Source organism: Camelina sativa, chromosome 5 (assembly GCF_030686135.1).
Source record: "Camelina sativa cultivar CO46 ecotype springtype chromosome 5, ASM3068613v1".
NCBI lineage: Eukaryota > Viridiplantae > Streptophyta > Magnoliopsida > Brassicales > Brassicaceae > Camelina > Camelina sativa.
The window spans coordinates 8,199,756-8,216,760 of NC_141884.1; the positions used below are offsets into that span (position 1 = coordinate 8,199,756).

Here is a 17,005-nt window from a genome sequence, read left to right on the forward strand (position 1 = left end):
ATTGTTCTCTATTGGTTTAATACTTTCAGTTTACTATTTATTTGATTTAAATTTCAGTTTAAACATTTTCATTTGTTGTTTATGGTTCTACTTTGGTTTAATACTTTCAGTTTACTCTGCCTTTCCCTCCGTACGTGCACTCACCATACACCATTCTCTCTCCCCAGTCTCCACTCACCAACCAAAACCTCTCTGCTCCGTATTGTTTTGACACCAGCGGTGATGTTCTTGAGAAGAAGAGATGCCCGCGGGCATGCCCGTTAGTCCGCAAAGGTATGCGGAGCGGGCATGGGCATTGATATTTCGCCCGCCGCCCGTGGCGGACATGTCCGCAGCGGATCACTGAAAATACGGGACCGTCACAGTCGGCCCGTTCGGGCGCGGGCATGCCCGTTTGACACCCCTAGTACTAGCTAAACTTTTTTTTTGATGAAAATTTTAAATTTATTATTATATTATATATAATGGTTTGTGATTAAAAATCCGGTTTGCTTATATTAAAACTTTTGTATTTTATAAATGTTTATTGAAAATCTATCAATAAAACATTTGCATAATGAATATAATTGTGTAAACCTTTGTCAATTAAACACAATTTTTGGTATAGTTGTGAAATAAGTAAAAAGATATAACTAACATAAAAAGAGCAACTAAATATAGCTAATGAAGGTTCTGAAAAACCTTTTTGAAAATAACATTCATTGTTTTTTTCATGTGACTTACCTTTTTTTGTCTGTAATAAGCACCTTCAAGCATTGAATATATTTAAATCTCAACTTAGTTTTATTTTCCTAAATAACGGTGGCTAAAATAAAAATATAACTTTTTAAAATAGATAAGATACTATATCTATATCTTTTATTTTATTAGTTTATTAATTTTTAAAATCTAAGCAAACTGTTATATATTTTATTTAATTATTTGATTAGATTTTTTATAAAAAAATTAACATGTGCTGAAAAAGTTTTTTGATAAAATTTGTGGTTATATGATTTTATTCGATTAGATTTTTAAAATTTTAGCTGTTAATTTTTTTTTAAAAGACATAATTGGTTTTGATTCTAATAGATTTTCTTTTCTTTTTTACTTTTCTACAATTTATTTTATTTTATGTGTCCCCAATTTTCGTTTTTAATTAATTATATTTATTTAGTTAATTAATTAATCTTAATTACATTTTTCTAATAGCAATTGAATGTAATTTTTTTTACACATTTTAAAGTTAATTTCATATTTGTACTTCTTAATTAATATAGTAGTATAATACCACCAGTAGTGATGGTCTTAAGAAGCTACCAAAGGCTATAAGTGCATGTTCATCCAAGAACAAAAAACGAAACATGCACATCCTTCAAGTTGCCAATGAAGGAAGTTTTCTTGTTGCCATTAGGAAATGGGAAAGACACCCAAAAACATAATAGACCATTTTAGTTGGACTTTGTTTTCTCCATCGAAATGAATCTATCGTGCCAAACACTAAAATCTATATTAACATTTTTGAAGTACATTTTGTGTTATGCCCTTTTAGTTGTAGTTATTTAAAAAATTATTTACAATCTTAACCCCTAGAAAATTTCCTAAAGTAACAATTACATCAGATTTTGTTTTCTAAATATTTTACATTCCATTCATACTAGAAATGTAACAAACTGCAATCAATATTTTATAGAAACAGAAGCTATGCTATATTAATGTCACCTTCTATTGTTTTTTGAATATATTTTATCTCTAAATTCTTTGCAAACAAAGAAAACAACAATTTAATTCATATTTTGTTTTTCAAAACATGTTAGTTTTGATTCTTAATGTAGATAAAAATGTTAATATAGATAAAAACTTTGATTCTCATTTTTTAAATCATATTTTTGATATATATATATATATATATAAACTTAATAAAAACTTTAAAATATTATAAATAAAAGTTTATAGAAAGTTTAAAATACTATATAATGTGGTTATATAGTAGGACGAGTTATAAAAAAGACATGTTGGAATTAATAAAATATCATTAAATTTGTGCATAAACACGGGTTAAATATTTATTTTATTATTTGTCAACACTACTAATATTAGAATATTTGACATATCAAATCAACTTACTTTAACTAAGATTTTGTAAAATAAGTAAAACATTATGAAAATGTGACTTAATCACAGCGTATAAATTACTTATTATGTATTTAAATCCTTTATTTTTTGTTCTAATAACTAAAAAAACCAAATAGAATATCAAACACTAAATTTAACAAAAAAATAGTCACACAGTGTACTGCAGATTAAAAATTAATATTAATATTTTAGATGTTTGAACGGCTGAAAATTTTAATTATTTTTTAAGCGGCTGAAAATTTTAGTTTTCCTTTATTTACAAAAACAACCACAATTTGACAAGCAATATAACAAAAATTATAGATCCATGGTATAACCACGGGTTAAAATCTAGTAGTATTTGAAAACATATATCGTAAAACTTAAGTAAAAGAAGTACAAACAAACTATATAAAGACCAATCTTCCAAAATATTATTACTATAACAATATGTTTGTGAAGAGATAAAACAGCTGCCAAAGACTTTAAAATGACACTTTGTCATTTATCTTCTGCAACTTGATGACGATTGTTAATTTGTTGTTCTATGGGTATATATTGTGGTATAACTTTTAAAAATGGTGGAAGTAGCTGAAAAGTTAGGGAAAGATCTCCCAGTACTGTATATATGTTTATGCCATTTGGATGATTTAAGGAATCTGATGAATAATTTTAAAAACTGTTGATGTAAATTAAAAAAAAAAAAAAACTGATTACTTCGAACACTATAAGAGGAGTATGAATACAGTTCCTAAATCCAAACTAAAGGAGAAGAAATGTCATTAAAACTAAATAAAGTGAGGGTAAAATCAAAATTTCTCTTAAGTTAGTGGTTATTATCCAAGTCATTTATAATCTGACCCTAATTTAAGAATGAATATAGAGCTGATGTACCTAGGATATTTCACTAAACTAACTATTCATATAGGGATGTCGTTCTCTTCATAATATAACATCATAGCAAATCATTGATTTATATAATGGATACTGAAGTGGACTTAACAAAAAAATGTTATTCAGAGATTTCATTTATTTAAATTTTAATGAAAATATGTTATGAACTAAATATAACAAATAGTGGAAAGTGTCACATAGCTCTTAAATATAAAAAAAATAGAAAATATATATAGTTTGACAGATAATTCAAATGAATCGGTCTTTCTCTTGATCTGATCTCTTCATTAATTAATTTTTTTTGTTTGGATCAATTATATTATCATTGACTTTTCAATATCAAATTCCATAAAAAGCATATAGACGACAAAGTCTATCAGTCTTTTTTGTTTCCAATTTAAGAAAATAATTTGTATACAGAAAGAAACAGCAATTGCTCACACACACTACTTTAAACTTACAAACGACAACCGTTCTTTCTTCTTTTAAAAAAAAAAAAAATTGGTAGATTACAAACTATTATCAAAAAGTGTGTAATGTAATATATTCGGGATGAATTAAATTTCTACAATGATTGAGAAAGGTGTATTTATCAAGAGACAAAAAAAAGTGTAGAAAAAAGGTCACCACTATGGTGGTGGACGAAAAGAAAAGAATATACATACGCCATTCTATGTGGGATTTAATTAGAACTTTAGAGTTATATTTTGTAGATTTAACTATTTTGCTATTAGTTGATACTTGTTTATAAGAAAAAAAATTGATACCTACCTGACTCAAACTCGCATGTGTTACAATTTTGTTATCCCATCTGAAAGCTACGGATATACAGTAGTCTTTTCAAAGGTTATACAAGTAAAGGTTACCGGCCGAGGTTGGATACTGAGTGACCCATATAGACACTTACTTATGGTGGTAAAATCTAAAACTAATATAAATTACATTAACAATTAGGAAGAAAATGGCCAACTCTGGTCCTCCCACTAGTGTATATATAAGCTTTACAATATGTTTCCACCTGAAGTGCACAACTCTTTCTTTGATGCGAAACCAATTCTAAACAAACCGGCTGAGGCAGAAGAAGAAAATGGTGATGAAGATGAACAACGTTCGTGTAATCATAAACTGTATATTCCTAGCGATTGGAAACTGTGGAGGTCCTCTAATGATGCGTCTCTACTTCCACAACGGTGGCGCAAGGATCTGGTTCTCTAGCTTTCTCCAAACTGTAGGTTGTCCTCTCATCATCTTCCCTCTTCTCTTCTCCTTCCTCCGCCGTCGTCGCCTTGAAGAACAAGAAAAGACTTCACTTTTCCTCATGAAACCTCCTCTCTTCATAGCCTCCGTCGTCGTTGGTCTGCTCATGGGCTTTGACAATTACCTCTACTCCTATGGATTAGCTTATATCCCTGTTTCAACTGCGTCTCTGATCATCTCCGCGCAGCTAGGTTTCACTGCTCTGTTTGCGTTTTTTATGGTGAAGCAAAAGTTCACACCTTTCACTATAAACGCCATCGTTTTGCTCACTGTTGGTGCCGTAGTCCTTGCCATTAACTCTGATAGCGACAAGCTTGCGAACGAGACACACAAGGAGTACGTTGTTGGGTTCCTCATGACCGTTGGTGCAGCTCTTCTCTACGCGTTTATATTGCCCCTTGTTGAGCTTAGTTACAAGAAATCTCGTCAACGAGTCACGTACACTCTCGTGCTCGAGTTCCAGATGGTCTTGTGCTTTGTTGCCACATGTTTTTGCTTCGTGGGGATGCTAGTTGCTGGCGATTTCAAGGTACAATATGCTCTTGATAAAAAAAGAAGATCCTTGCGAAGTTTTGACTTTTAAGCCTTTTAAACCAAGAGGGTACCTCTGAATTGTTTATGAAACCCTAAATTGATGTTTGAATTAATGTTTGAATTTTGTTTAGGAGGAAAGCTTGCATTTTTATGCTTTTTCTAATCAAGAATTGGTATCTTTGAATTTATTGGTTACCTAAAAGGAAAAATGTTTTAAATTGGCAGGTGATAGCAAGAGAGGCAAGAGACTTTAAGCTTGGAGAGTCTTTGTACTATGTGGTGGTTGTGTTCACGGCCGTGATCTGGCAAGCGTTTTTTGTGGGGGCTATTGGGTTGATCTTTTGTGCATCGTCTCTGGTCTCTGGAATTATGGTTAGTGCTCTGCTTCCGGTGACGGTGGTCTTGGCTGTCATTTGCTTCCAGGAGAAGTTTCAGGCGGGGAAAGGTGTCGCTTTGGCTCTCTCCCTCTGGGGATCCGTCTCTTACTTCTATGGACAGTTTAAATCCGAGGAGAAGACTAAAGCTCAGGAGACTCAGGAGACGCAATTGTCCCAGCTTCCAGTTACTAATTCTGTAGCTTAAAAAGCACATGACACGTTACCGTTTGTTTTTATCTATGAAAAAGTGTCTATTTTTATAAGAGAATATTACATCTACACCTATTTTTCTACAAACTAATAACACTTACACCTAAAATTTCAACAAAATGTCAAAAAGCGATATTTGAGTGGATAAAGAGCGAAAACCCTAAAATCGCCGCAAGAGAGAGCAGCCGTCAACTTCGATCTGCCTCTCTGGTTGCCTTTCCGGCGCCAAAGAGGGCTCCGTCCCGAGTAGTTTTTCTTATCTGTGTAGTTCCTTTTCAGTCTCCCGCCTCTTGCTCTGTTGTTGCCGTCGGTTGGGTGCATCTCGAAGGTGGTGGATCCGGTGATTCCTCGGTGGGTGAAGCAAAGATCCGTTGGGTGGAGGTCGCCAGTGAAGGTTCTGATGCAGACGTTGGAGAATAGAGTCGATTCTTGGCCATGTCTGGTGGATCTGTGACGATTCCGTTTTCGGTTTTGTCACTGGCGGTTTGTGGCGAGAACGGTGGTTTGTGGGCTTCGGAGAGCAGTGAGGGCTGAAGCTTTCTTCGACGAGCTTCAGTGGTGGGGTTTAGGTTCTTCTTACCTTTCATATCAGCCATGGCGGTGTCCTGCAGCAAGGGGTGGTGGCGTTTTGTTTTTTTTTTTCAGTCCGGCCAAGGTGGTGAATGCCTGTGAGGTGATGATATGCTAATATGTGCTTCAATTTCTAATTTTGATGATTAGCATTCTGGTTTTGTATAGTTACTTCGGAGAACAATCTATTTCGCCGGTTATTATAGCTTCATGACTCTTGGTCGGGTCAGTCGGATGTAGTGTCCGTTTTAGGTTTAAGACCGGAACAAGGAAAGCCAGAGAGACCAAGCTTCTCTGATATTGCGTCTCTGGGTGTTGAAGCTATTGAGACAAGTTCTTCACCATGAGGATCTCATAGCTGGTTTTTGAGCTGTTTTCAGTAGTAGCTTAGGCCTCCTCTGTGTTAGTATTTGTTATCGTGTCATTGGGTCAATTTAGGTGGTTTAAGAGATGATTTCACTCCGAGTCGTGGAGTGTTATCTATCTCATTGTGGTTAAAAAATGCAATGGTTCTCGATTGGGTAGCGTTGGATCCACCTAGTGTTCCAGGGTTGTACTTGATCAACCATTGCATTTGTTTTGGTCCAAGTCTATAGAGGTGAATGTATTGTGCCTTTCATTTGGTTGTAACTTTGATTTGGTGAATGAAAAGTTGATATTAAGCCAAAAAAATAAATAATAATAACACTTACACCTAATTTGTCCTACTGGTATAATTTTACTGTATAAAATGACCATATATATATTTTTATCTTATTTTACCCTACTTTTCTCCTTCCTTCTCATTTCTTTCTTTTAATATTTTTTTTTTGTCTCACTTTAATTATATTATTTTAAATGTAAATTGTAGATTGACTTGTTTGTATTTTTCAATTCTTTTTTTTTCATAAAACAAAAAAAGTTATGAGTCCAATCTAAATCAAATATAATTGAATTAATATTCATAGCCAAATTAATAATTTCTAATTCTACCTAAATTAGTATTTTATTTTATCAATCAATAATCTAATATGACTGAAAACAGCTTCTACTTTTAAATCTTAACATATATCTGGTATCCATAGTTTTTAAAAAAAAATAGTCATGTCAATCATCCATGATAGCTCATCCACCCAGCGATATCCATGTGGATTACATTTTATGGTATGTGTGGTGAAGAGAAAATGTAGATATCCTTGGTGACTTATATGATACATGTGGTGAAGCTATACAGTGTTGGTGAAGGCCACAACAAGAACATTCCGGAATGTAGTTCATATTTCCTTCCAAAAGCTGCCATTGGATTTATCACAAACCTTGCATCAAGCCTGTTCGATTCTCAGAGTTCCACTTCGCATTCACGTTGCAATGATTCTGAAGATCAAAGTGACTCTGAGGTCCCTGTTCAAGAAGTAACAGAATCATATGAAATCTCTGAATCAAGTTCAGGCGAAGTGGATATGGCCATGATGATCAACTTACCTACTGAAGGAAAAGAAATTACCAAGACACTGGACTCAACTCCTCTAGAGTTTTATATTTTGATCATGACACTTTTTATATTTTCATCTTTTCTAGGTCACAAAGAGTTGGGTGAAGAATGTCCAGCAAGAATGGAGCAATTTGGAGGCAATTCTTCTCGGTTAGTTCTTTTCTTCCTAATTATTGATTCTCTGTTGATTCCCTAGGCCCTAGCCATGCAGCGTTTTTTTTTTCACCTTGGCGAAATCATTGCTTACAGTTATTGCATGTTCTGGTATTGTGTTCGGTTATAAAATCACTGAATTACAATTTTTGTGATGAGCAGACACAATATATGTGCGTGTGTATGAAGAAAGGATGGACCTTTTGCGGGCAGCCCTAGTTGGTGCCCCTGGAACACCATACCACGATGGACTTTTCTTTTTCGACATTATGCTTCCACCTCAATATCCACATGAGCCACCAGTGAGTTTTTTCACTGCTTTAACTTCTCTATTGCCCACTCTCGCTTTTTTGTGTTTCTTGGGGACCAAGCAGACTTCTGTTTCTTGTCAATTCCAGATTCATAGCACTATCATGTGATCGAAAATGCAATTGTTGGTTGTTTAAAAGTGTTATGTGGACTAAAAAAAATGACATTGTTAATTTTTTTCTCCCTCTATGAGTACAGATGGTACATTATCATTCAGGTGGGATGCGACTAAATCCTAACCTGTAAGAGTCAGGAAGAGTCTGCCTAAGTCTGCTGAATACATGGAATGGCTCTGGCACTGAAGTATGGAACTTGGGGGAGCTCCTCCATCCTTCAAGTTCTAGGCCTTACGTGAAAAAATCAAAATCAAAAATCAAAAGCTTCTAATTCGGTCTGGTTCAGAACCGGATGAGTCTGCAGGATCACACCGGTTTGCAAAATTAGTGATGGTCTTGTCCGGTTAAATAGTAAATGATAGTATAAAATTTTGTAGGGTTTATGAAATAATCATGATACAATTACTGGCTAGACACTAACACTATGAATAGAAAGGTGTGTTTCCAAAACGGTTAATAATCTTAAGAAGCTACCAAAGGCTAAGTGCATCCAAGAACTAAATGGACAAAGCTGCTATATACGTATAATTGAGATAGCAAAGACACCCAAAAACGTATAATAGACCATTGTCATTGGACTGGTTCTTTCCATCGAATTGAATCTATCGTGCCAAACACTAAACAATATTTGAAACATATCTCCTAAACTAAAGTAAAAAAAGTACAAAACAAACTATGAGACAAATCTTCCAAATCTTATTATAACATTATATGTTTGTTAAGAGATAAGACAGCTGCCAAAGACTTAATGATATGCTTCGTCATTTATCTTTTTGATCTGCAACTTGATGACCATTTTGATCTAGAAACTAGAAAGTGATGATTGCTAAGTTGTTGTTTTTATGGATCTAGTATGTGGTAACTTTTAAAATGATGGAATCAGCTGATAAGTTAAGGGAATTTTATTTATCCACATGGGCACAATCTAATACCACTTAGGATAATAGTTTAAAGATAAAAGTGACTGATTCTTAATTTGTTGTGGGTATATTGTGGTTTAACTTTTAAAAATGGTGGAAGTGGCTGGTAATAGACGATCTGAGGTTCATCACTCGGTTAACTCAGAGAAGGATAATGGGGAATCGAATAAAACTCTAGAATTATCTTTTGGTGTCGACAACAACAAGACAAAACCAAAAGACAATGGGCCAAAGATGGTTTGGAAGCCCAAGTCCGTTGAGCAGAAGCTAAAGTCCATTAAGGAATGGGAATCCAGTAATAAAGTCTCAAGCCCACCTGCAAAACAAGACAAAGAGAAGAAGAGTCTAGATAAGGAAGCTGTCAAGCAATGTCTAAAAAGCAATCACAGCTGTTCCAATCAAGAAATTATGTTGACCAATAGGTTCAAAGCTTTGAGGTAGATGTGACATGTTAAACCTAATCCTCCAAGTATAAATATGAACAATATAACCATGAACCTTAAGGAGAAATAATATCAAGGTCATGGACTTATCTTCTTCACTATAGCATTGATCCTACGATTTCATCATGGTATCAGAGCTCAGTAGATCCATGGTTAATCCGTCCATGGATCTCTACTATTTTCCTGCATTAAACATCACAAACTGTGTTACTCTCAAACTAACACAGAAAATTATATCTCTTGGAAAGCTCAGTTCGAATCCTTTCTTTCTGGGCAAAACTTACTTGGTTTCATCAATGGTTCTCTCCCTGCTCCGCCTGAGGTGATTACAGTGGCCCTTTCAACAAGCAAGTCTACCACTGTTCCAAACCCAGACTATGGAGAGTGGTTCAGGGCTGATCAGATTGTGCTTGCTTGGCTTCTCGGTTCGTTGTATGAAGATATCCTGGCTGAAGTCTCAGGCACCAAAACAGCCCATGATCTGTGGTTAGCACTCACAAATCACTTCAACAAGGTATCAACCTCTCGTCTCTTTGAGCTACAAAGTAGGCTACAATCTGCGGAGAAACTAGAGAGACCTATGGGTGATTATCTTAGAGATATTTAGAATGTGTGTGAACAACTGTCTTCCATTAGCAGTCTTGTCTCCGAAAAGATGAAAATTTTTGCTGCATTAAGAGGGTTAGGTAGAGAATACGAACCTGTGAAAGTGTCGGTTGAAGGAATGATTGATCTTCATCCACCTCCTACCTTCGATGATGTGGCTTCTCGGTTGACTACGTATGCGGATAGGCTATCTAGTTACAGTACCTTGGTTGATGTCTCACCTCACTTGGCGTTCTTTACAAACTACTCTGGTCGAGGAAGAGGAAATGGTCGCTTTGGTGGTTCTAAAGGACGTGGAGGTTACTACTCAACAAAAGGCAGAGGCTTTCATCAGCAAATCACTCAAGGATCAGCTTCTGGTAGCTCCACGAACACAGACACCAGAGTCATTTGTCAGATTTGTGGAAAACCGGGTCATCCTGCTTTGTCCTGCTGGCATCGGTACAATAACAGCTATCGTCAAGAAGAGCTCCCACTTGCCTTAACTGCCATGAGAATCAATGATGTTACAAACCACTCCTGCAATGAATGGGTGCATGACTCCGGTTCCACTGCTCACATCACCAACTTTCACCATAACCTGCAACAATCAAGTCCATACGTCGGGTCAGATACTGTCATGGTTGGTAATGGAGACTTTCTACCCATCACTCATACTGGATCAACCAGTCTGCCAGCAAGCTCAGGTAAACTTAATCTCAAGGATGTCTTAGTTTGTCCTAATATTGCAAAATATTTGTTGTCTGTCTCGAAACTTACCAGGGATAATCCATGCTCTGTTAATTTTGATGATGATCATGTTGAAATCCTTGATAAGGCAACAAAGAAGCTGCTGGTTATAGGAAACAACAGTAACAAAGGTCTCTACATTCTGAAAGATACTCTGGTTCAGGCTCTTTACTCCTCTCGGCAACACTCAGCTTCTGAAGATGTGTGGCACATGAGGTTGGGGCATCCAAGTCAACAAGTCCTTCAGAATCTGTCCGCAACAAAAGCAGTAGTTATCAATAAAAGTTCCAATGGCATCTTTGAAGCATGTCAGTTTGGGAAAAGCACTAGATTACCTTTCACTCTTTCCAGCACGACTACTTCAAGGCCTCTCCAATGCATCCACTGTGACTTATGGGGACCTGCACCAATAAACTCAGTGCAAGGATTTCAGTATTATGTTATTTTCATAGTTTAAAGTCAGACTTCTTTTCAGTATTCAATGTGTTTCAAGCTTTAGTAGAAAATCAGTTTCAGAATAAAATTGGCAGTTTTCAATGTGATGGTGGTGGAGAAATTATATTTACTAAGTTTTTGAGTCATCTTCAACAACACGAGATCCAACAATTAATCTCATGTCCCCATACACCACAGCAAAATGGTCTAGCAGAACGAAAACACATACATTTGATCGAACTAGGCCTAGCAATGATGTGCAAGAGTAGAGTACCTTATCGATACTGGGTTGAAGCTTTCTTCACAGCAAACTTCCTGATCAACTTGCTGCCAACCTCCACCCTGACTGATCATCGTAGTCCCTATGAAGTTCTGCATGGTCAAAAACCAGATTATACATCACTACGGGTGTTTGGTTGTGCATGTTATCCTACACTTCGAGACTATGCTCATAACAAGTTTAATATGAGATCTTTGAAGTGTGTTTTTCTTGGATACAATGAAAAATATAAAGGTTACAAGTGCTTACTTGTCTCCATTGGGCTTGTTTACATCAGTCGACATGTCCTGTTCGCAGAACAAGAATTCCCGTTCCACACTGTTTCCCCATCTGAGCAGACTCTGTGTACACCACTCCTACGAGCCTGGCACAAAAGCTTCACCAATCAGAAACCTACAGGAACTCAAGAACAATCTTCAATTGAGTCAAACTCGGTTAATGGTACATTTCCTCATTCATAGTCTGATCAGTTTACCTATAATGAAAAGGACTTTCCTCCGTTGGTGCCTTCAGTTTCACCTCTTGTGGTTGATAAGGAGAGTTCTGGGTGTATGGCAGGCTTCGATCATGTTCCTATAGGCAACAGCTCTCCTTCATCTTCACACTCTGAGGATGATTCTGATGATGCATCTCCTTCTATACCGATAGATACCTTGGCTGGTGATAGTGTCTCCGACACTGCTTCTCAGGAATCAGCTCAAAACATTGCACCGGTTGAAGACTCTCCTCCTGTACCTACAATTATATCTACACCAGGTCATAAGATGGTCAGAAGAGCAAAAGCAGGTATAAGTAAACCTAATCCAAGGTATGTACTGTTTACCTCCAAAGTTTCTCATCTTGAACCGAAGACGGTTATTGCTGCTCTCAAACATCCAGGATGGAATTGTGCTATGGGTGAAGAATATGGTAACTGTGAAGAGGCAGGCACTTGGACTCTTGTCCCTCGAACACCTGGCATGCATGTATTGGGCAGTAAGTGGGTATTCAGGACAAAACTTAATGCAGATGACACTCTAGACAAATTGAAAGCAAGAATAGTAGCAAAAGGCTATGATCAGGAAGAAGGTATAGATTACCTTGAAACATATAGTCCGGTTGTGAGAACAGCAACAGTAAGATCTGTTCTTCATGCGGTAACTGTTATGGGCTGGGAGATCAAGCAAATGGATGTGAAGAATGCATTCTTGCATGGTGATTTGACAGAAACAGTCTATATGACCCAACCGGCTGGCTTTGTTGATCCTGCAAAACTAGATTACGTATGTCATCTACACAAGGCACTCTTCGGTCTAAAACAAGCACCGAGAGCATGGTTTGATAAGTTTAGTACCTTTCTTTTGGAGTTTGGCTTCTTCTGCAGCAAGTCTGATCCCTCATTGTTTTATTACTTCAAAGGAAAGGACATCATCTTCCTGCTTCTCTATGTCGATGATATGGCCATAACTGGAAACAACTCACAAGCGTTAGAAACATTACTCAGTGAGCTAAGCAAACGCTTTAGGATGAAAGATTTGGGGTAACTTAGCTATTTTCTGGGAATCCAAGCTCAATTTCATCCTGGTGGTTTGTTCCTCTCGCAACAGAAGTATGCAAAGGATTTACTTACAATTGCAGGAATGTCAGAATGTGCCCCAATGCCAACCTCTTTGCTACAAACACTCGGTTAGATCAAACATCCGCAACCACTCTTTGAAAATCCTACTTACTTTGAAGCTTGGCAGGCAAGCTCCAATATCTCACTCTAACTCGACCAGACATCTAGTTTGCCATCAACTTCATTTGCCAGAGGATGCATGAACCGACAGTCTCCGACTTCCATCTCCTGAAACGAATTCTTAGATACATTAAAGGGACAGTCACGATGGGCATCTCTTTCAACAAGAATACTGATTTCAGACTACAAGTCTACAGTGACAGTGATTATGGAGGCTGCAAAACTACAAGTCAATCTACAGGTGGTTTTTGCACATTCTTGGGCAGTAACATCATTTCATGGCAATCTCAAAAACAAAACACTGTCTCCAAAAGTTCTACAGAAGTAGAATATCGAGCTATGTCAGAAGCTGCATCCAAAATTACATGGTTTGTAAGATCATGAAGGAGCTTGGGATTCCTCTGCATCGGACTCTAGATCTCTACTGCGACAATCTTTCAGCGGTGTATCTCTCCGCCAATCCCGCCTTTCACAAGCGTACCAAGCACTTCCTGACTCACTATCACTACGTTCGTGAATAGGTCGCTCTTGGCAACATTGTCATTACTCACATCCCCAATCACTTCCAAATCGCGAACATCTTCACTAAATCGTTACCACCAAGGCCTTTTGCTCATCTTCGATCCAAACTCGGCGTCATTGTGTCACCTACGCCAAGTTTGCGGGGGAGGGGGGGGGGGGCTAATAGACGATCTGAGGTTCATCACTCGGTCAACTCAGAGAAGGACAAAAGGGAATCGAATAAACCCTAGAATTCTCTTTTGGTGTCGATAGCAACAAGAAAAAACCAAAAGACAATGGGTCAAAGATGGTTTGAAAGCCCAAGTCCGTTGAGCAGAAGCTAAAGCCCATTAAGGAATTGGAATCCAGTAATAAAGTCTCAAGCCCACCTGCAAAACAAGACAAAGAGAAGAAGAGTCTAGATAAGGAAGCTGTCAAACAATGTCTAAAAAGCAATCACAGCTGTTCCAATCAAGAAATTATGTTGACCAATAGGTTCAAAGGTTTAGAGGTAGATGTGACATATTAAACCTAATCTTCCAAGTATAATTATGAACAGTATTGTAACCATGAATCTTAAGGAGAAATAATATCAAAGTCATAGACTTATTTTCTTCACTATAGCATTGATCCTACGATTTCATCAGCTGGAAATCTAGGGAAAGATCTCCCAATATGTTTATACCATCTCAAATTTTTCGTATGAAGGTTGAGAGGAATATGAATTCAGTTCCTAAATCCTAACTAAAGGAGAAGATATGGTTTGTCATACGTCTTTTTTGTTTTTAATTAAGTGAGGATAAAATCAACATATTTCTCTTACGGGTTAAGTTAGTGGTAGATTATATAAGTCATGTGTAAGCTAAGTGCCTTAGAATGACTGCATTAATATAGAGCTGACACTTAGTAAAATTCATTAAATTAACTTTTCATATAGGGATGTCGTTCTATTCATAATATCATCAAAGCGAATCATTTATTTGTATAATGGATAACTGAAGTGGACAAACAAAAAAAAATGTTGTTCGAGAGCTTTAAAACAAATAGTGGAAAGTGTCACATAAATAGTACTTCTGATAGCAAAAATACAAATGAATCGGTCTTTCTCTTGATCTGATCTCTTCACTGGTTTTTAGTTTGGATCAATCATATATATTATCATTGACATTTCAATATCAAATTCCATAAAAAGGCATACAAACGACAAAGTCTATCAGTCTTTCTTTTCCCAATTTAAGAAAATAGTTTGTACACTTCTAAAATGTGTTACTGTTTTCGCAATTATACAGAAAGAAACAGCAATCACTAACACAAACTACTTTAAACAATGACGAACGGCAACCGTTCTTTTTTATTTTTATTTTGCTAAATTACAAAAAAACAAAAAAAAAAGTGTGTAATGTATTATTATGTTCGGAATTAATTGTCAACGTAAAATATCTAAAACTTCTAAATTTCTATACAATTATTAAGGAAGTGTCTTTATATAGAGAGACAAAAAAAAAAAGTTTACAAAAAAGGTCATCACTATCTTGGAGACGAGAGGAACGAGTATACAAAATAATGGCCAACCTTGGTCCGCCCACTAGTGTGTATATAAGCTTTACAATATGTTTCCACCTGAAGTCCACAACTGTTTCTTTGATGCCACCACCAATTCTAAACAAGCACATCATTGGCTGAGGAAGAAGAAGCAAATGGTGATGAAGATGAAGAGCGTTCGTCTAATCGTAAACTCTATCTTCCTAGCGATTGGAGACTGTGGAGGTCCTCTCATGATGCGTCTCTACTTCCACAACGGTGGCGCAAGGATCTGGTTCTCTAGCTTCCTCCAAACTGTAGGTTGTCCACTTATCCTCTTCCCTCTTCTCTTCTCCTTCCTCCGCCGTCGTCGCCTTGAAGAACAAGAAAAGACTTCACTTTTCCTCATGAAACCTCCTCTCTTCATAGCCTCCGTCGTCGTTGGTCTGCTCGTGGGCTTTGACAATTACCTTTACTCCTATGGATTAGCTTATATCCCTGTTTCAACTGAGTCTCTGATCATCTCCGCGCAGCTAGGTTTCACTGCTCTGTTTGCCTTTTTCATGGTGAAGCAAAAGATCACACCTTTCACTATAAACGCCATCGTTTTGCTCACTGTTGGTGCCGTAGTCCTTGCCATTAACTCTGATAGCGACAAGGTTGCGAACGAGACACACAAGGAGTACGTTGTTGGGTTCCTCATGACCGTTGGTGCAGCTCTTCTCTACGCGTTTATATTGCCCCTTGTTGAGCTTAGTTACAAGAAATCTTGTCAACGAGTCACGTACACTCTCGTGCTCGAGTTCCAGATGGTCTTGTGCTTTGTTGCCACTTGTTTTTGCCTCGTGGGGATGCTAGTTGCTGGCGATTTTAAGGTACAATACGCTCTTGATAAAAAATGAAGATGCGTGCGTAACGTTTTTACTTTTAAGCCTTTTAAACCAAGAGGGTACCTCTGAATTGTTTATGAAACCCTAAAAGGAAGTTGTTTGAATTTTGTTTAGGAGGAAAGCTTGCATTTTTTAAATGCTTTTTCTAATCAAGAATTGGTATCTTTGAATTTATTGGCAGGTGATAGCAAGAGAGGCAAGAGATTTTAAACTTGGAGAGTCTTTGTACTATGTGGTGGTTGTGTTCACGGCCGTGATCTGGCAAGCGTTTTTCGTGGGAGCTATTGGGTTGATCTTCTGTGTATCATCTCTGGTCTCTGGAATTATGGTTAGTGCTCTGCTTCCGGTGACGGTGGTCTTGGCAGTCATTTGCTTCCAGGAGAAGTTTCAGGCGGGGAAAGGTGTCGCTTTGGCTCTCTCCCTCTGGGGATCCGTCTCTTACTTCTATGGACAGTTTAAATCCGAGGAGAAGAATAAAGCTCAGAAGACTCAGGAGACGCAACTGTCTCAGCTTCCAGTTACTAATTATGTAGCTTAAAAAAGCACATGACATGTTACCGTTTGTTTTTATCTATGAAAAAGTGTCTATTTTTATAATTAAAAGTCTTGTAAGATTCATGGAGATTACTGTAATTTCGGTGAAAAAGTCAAAAACCAAAAGCTTTTAAATTCGGTCTGGTCAGAACCGGATGAGTCTGTGGGATCACCGGTTTGCTAAATTAGAGATGATTTTGTCCGGTCGGTTGAAAAGGCTACAACTTTTTTGTGGAAAGTGCATCATCCAAAAGCTAAAAGCCTAAAAAAAACAATCAACAAATTAACAATCGTCACTTTCGGTTCTCCCATCGAAATGAATCTATCGTACCAAACAGTAAACAGTATTTGAAACATATCTCCTAAACTAAAGTAAAAGAAGTACAAACTATGAGACAAATTCTTCCAAATAGTATTATAACAATATATGTTTGCTAAGAGATAAGA

The 17,005-nt window shown here is 36.9% G+C and overlaps 2 protein-coding genes and 1 long non-coding RNA gene across 3 annotated transcripts; all 3 read left to right on the forward strand.

The window, feature by feature from the left end:
- Positions 1–3,895: 3,895 nt before the first annotated feature.
- Positions 3,896–5,432, forward strand: LOC104786185 (purine permease 2-like). Its single transcript, XM_010511537.3, has 2 exons — positions 3,896–4,771; positions 5,002–5,432. Exons 1-2 carry the CDS (start codon positions 4,073–4,075, stop codon positions 5,356–5,358), a joined length of 1,056 nt encoding a protein of 351 aa, XP_010509839.2. The 5' UTR covers positions 3,896–4,072; the 3' UTR covers positions 5,359–5,432.
- Positions 5,433–7,048: 1,616 nt separating this feature from the next.
- LOC104786186 (uncharacterized) lies at positions 7,049–8,432 on the forward strand. Its single transcript, XR_767459.3, has 3 exons — positions 7,049–7,554; positions 7,720–7,859; positions 8,065–8,432. It is a non-coding gene; the product is annotated as an uncharacterized LOC104786186 (long non-coding RNA).
- Positions 8,433–15,104: 6,672 nt separating this feature from the next.
- Positions 15,105–16,693, forward strand: LOC104786187 (purine permease 2-like). The gene is made up of 2 exons (XM_010511538.2): positions 15,105–16,009; positions 16,206–16,693. The coding sequence occupies exons 1-2, from the start codon at positions 15,224–15,226 to the stop codon at positions 16,560–16,562; spliced, it is 1,143 nt and encodes a 380-aa protein (XP_010509840.2). The 5' UTR covers positions 15,105–15,223; the 3' UTR covers positions 16,563–16,693.
- Positions 16,694–17,005: the final 312 nt, after the last annotated feature.

Excerpts from the sequence above, each read along its gene's own strand:
- LOC104786185 (XM_010511537.3), top strand. The coding sequence starts at position 4,073 with ATGGTGATGAAGATGAACAACGTTCGTGTAATCATAAACTGTATATTC. Across the intron at positions 4,772-5,001 it reads TAGTTGCTGGCGATTTCAAG|GTGATAGCAAGAGAGGCAAG; the intron begins GTACAATATGCT and ends TTAAATTGGCAG.
- LOC104786187 (XM_010511538.2), top strand. The coding sequence starts at position 15,224 with ATGTTTCCACCTGAAGTCCACAACTGTTTCTTTGATGCCACCACCAAT. Across the intron at positions 16,010-16,205 it reads TAGTTGCTGGCGATTTTAAG|GTGATAGCAAGAGAGGCAAG; the intron begins GTACAATACGCT and ends ATTTATTGGCAG.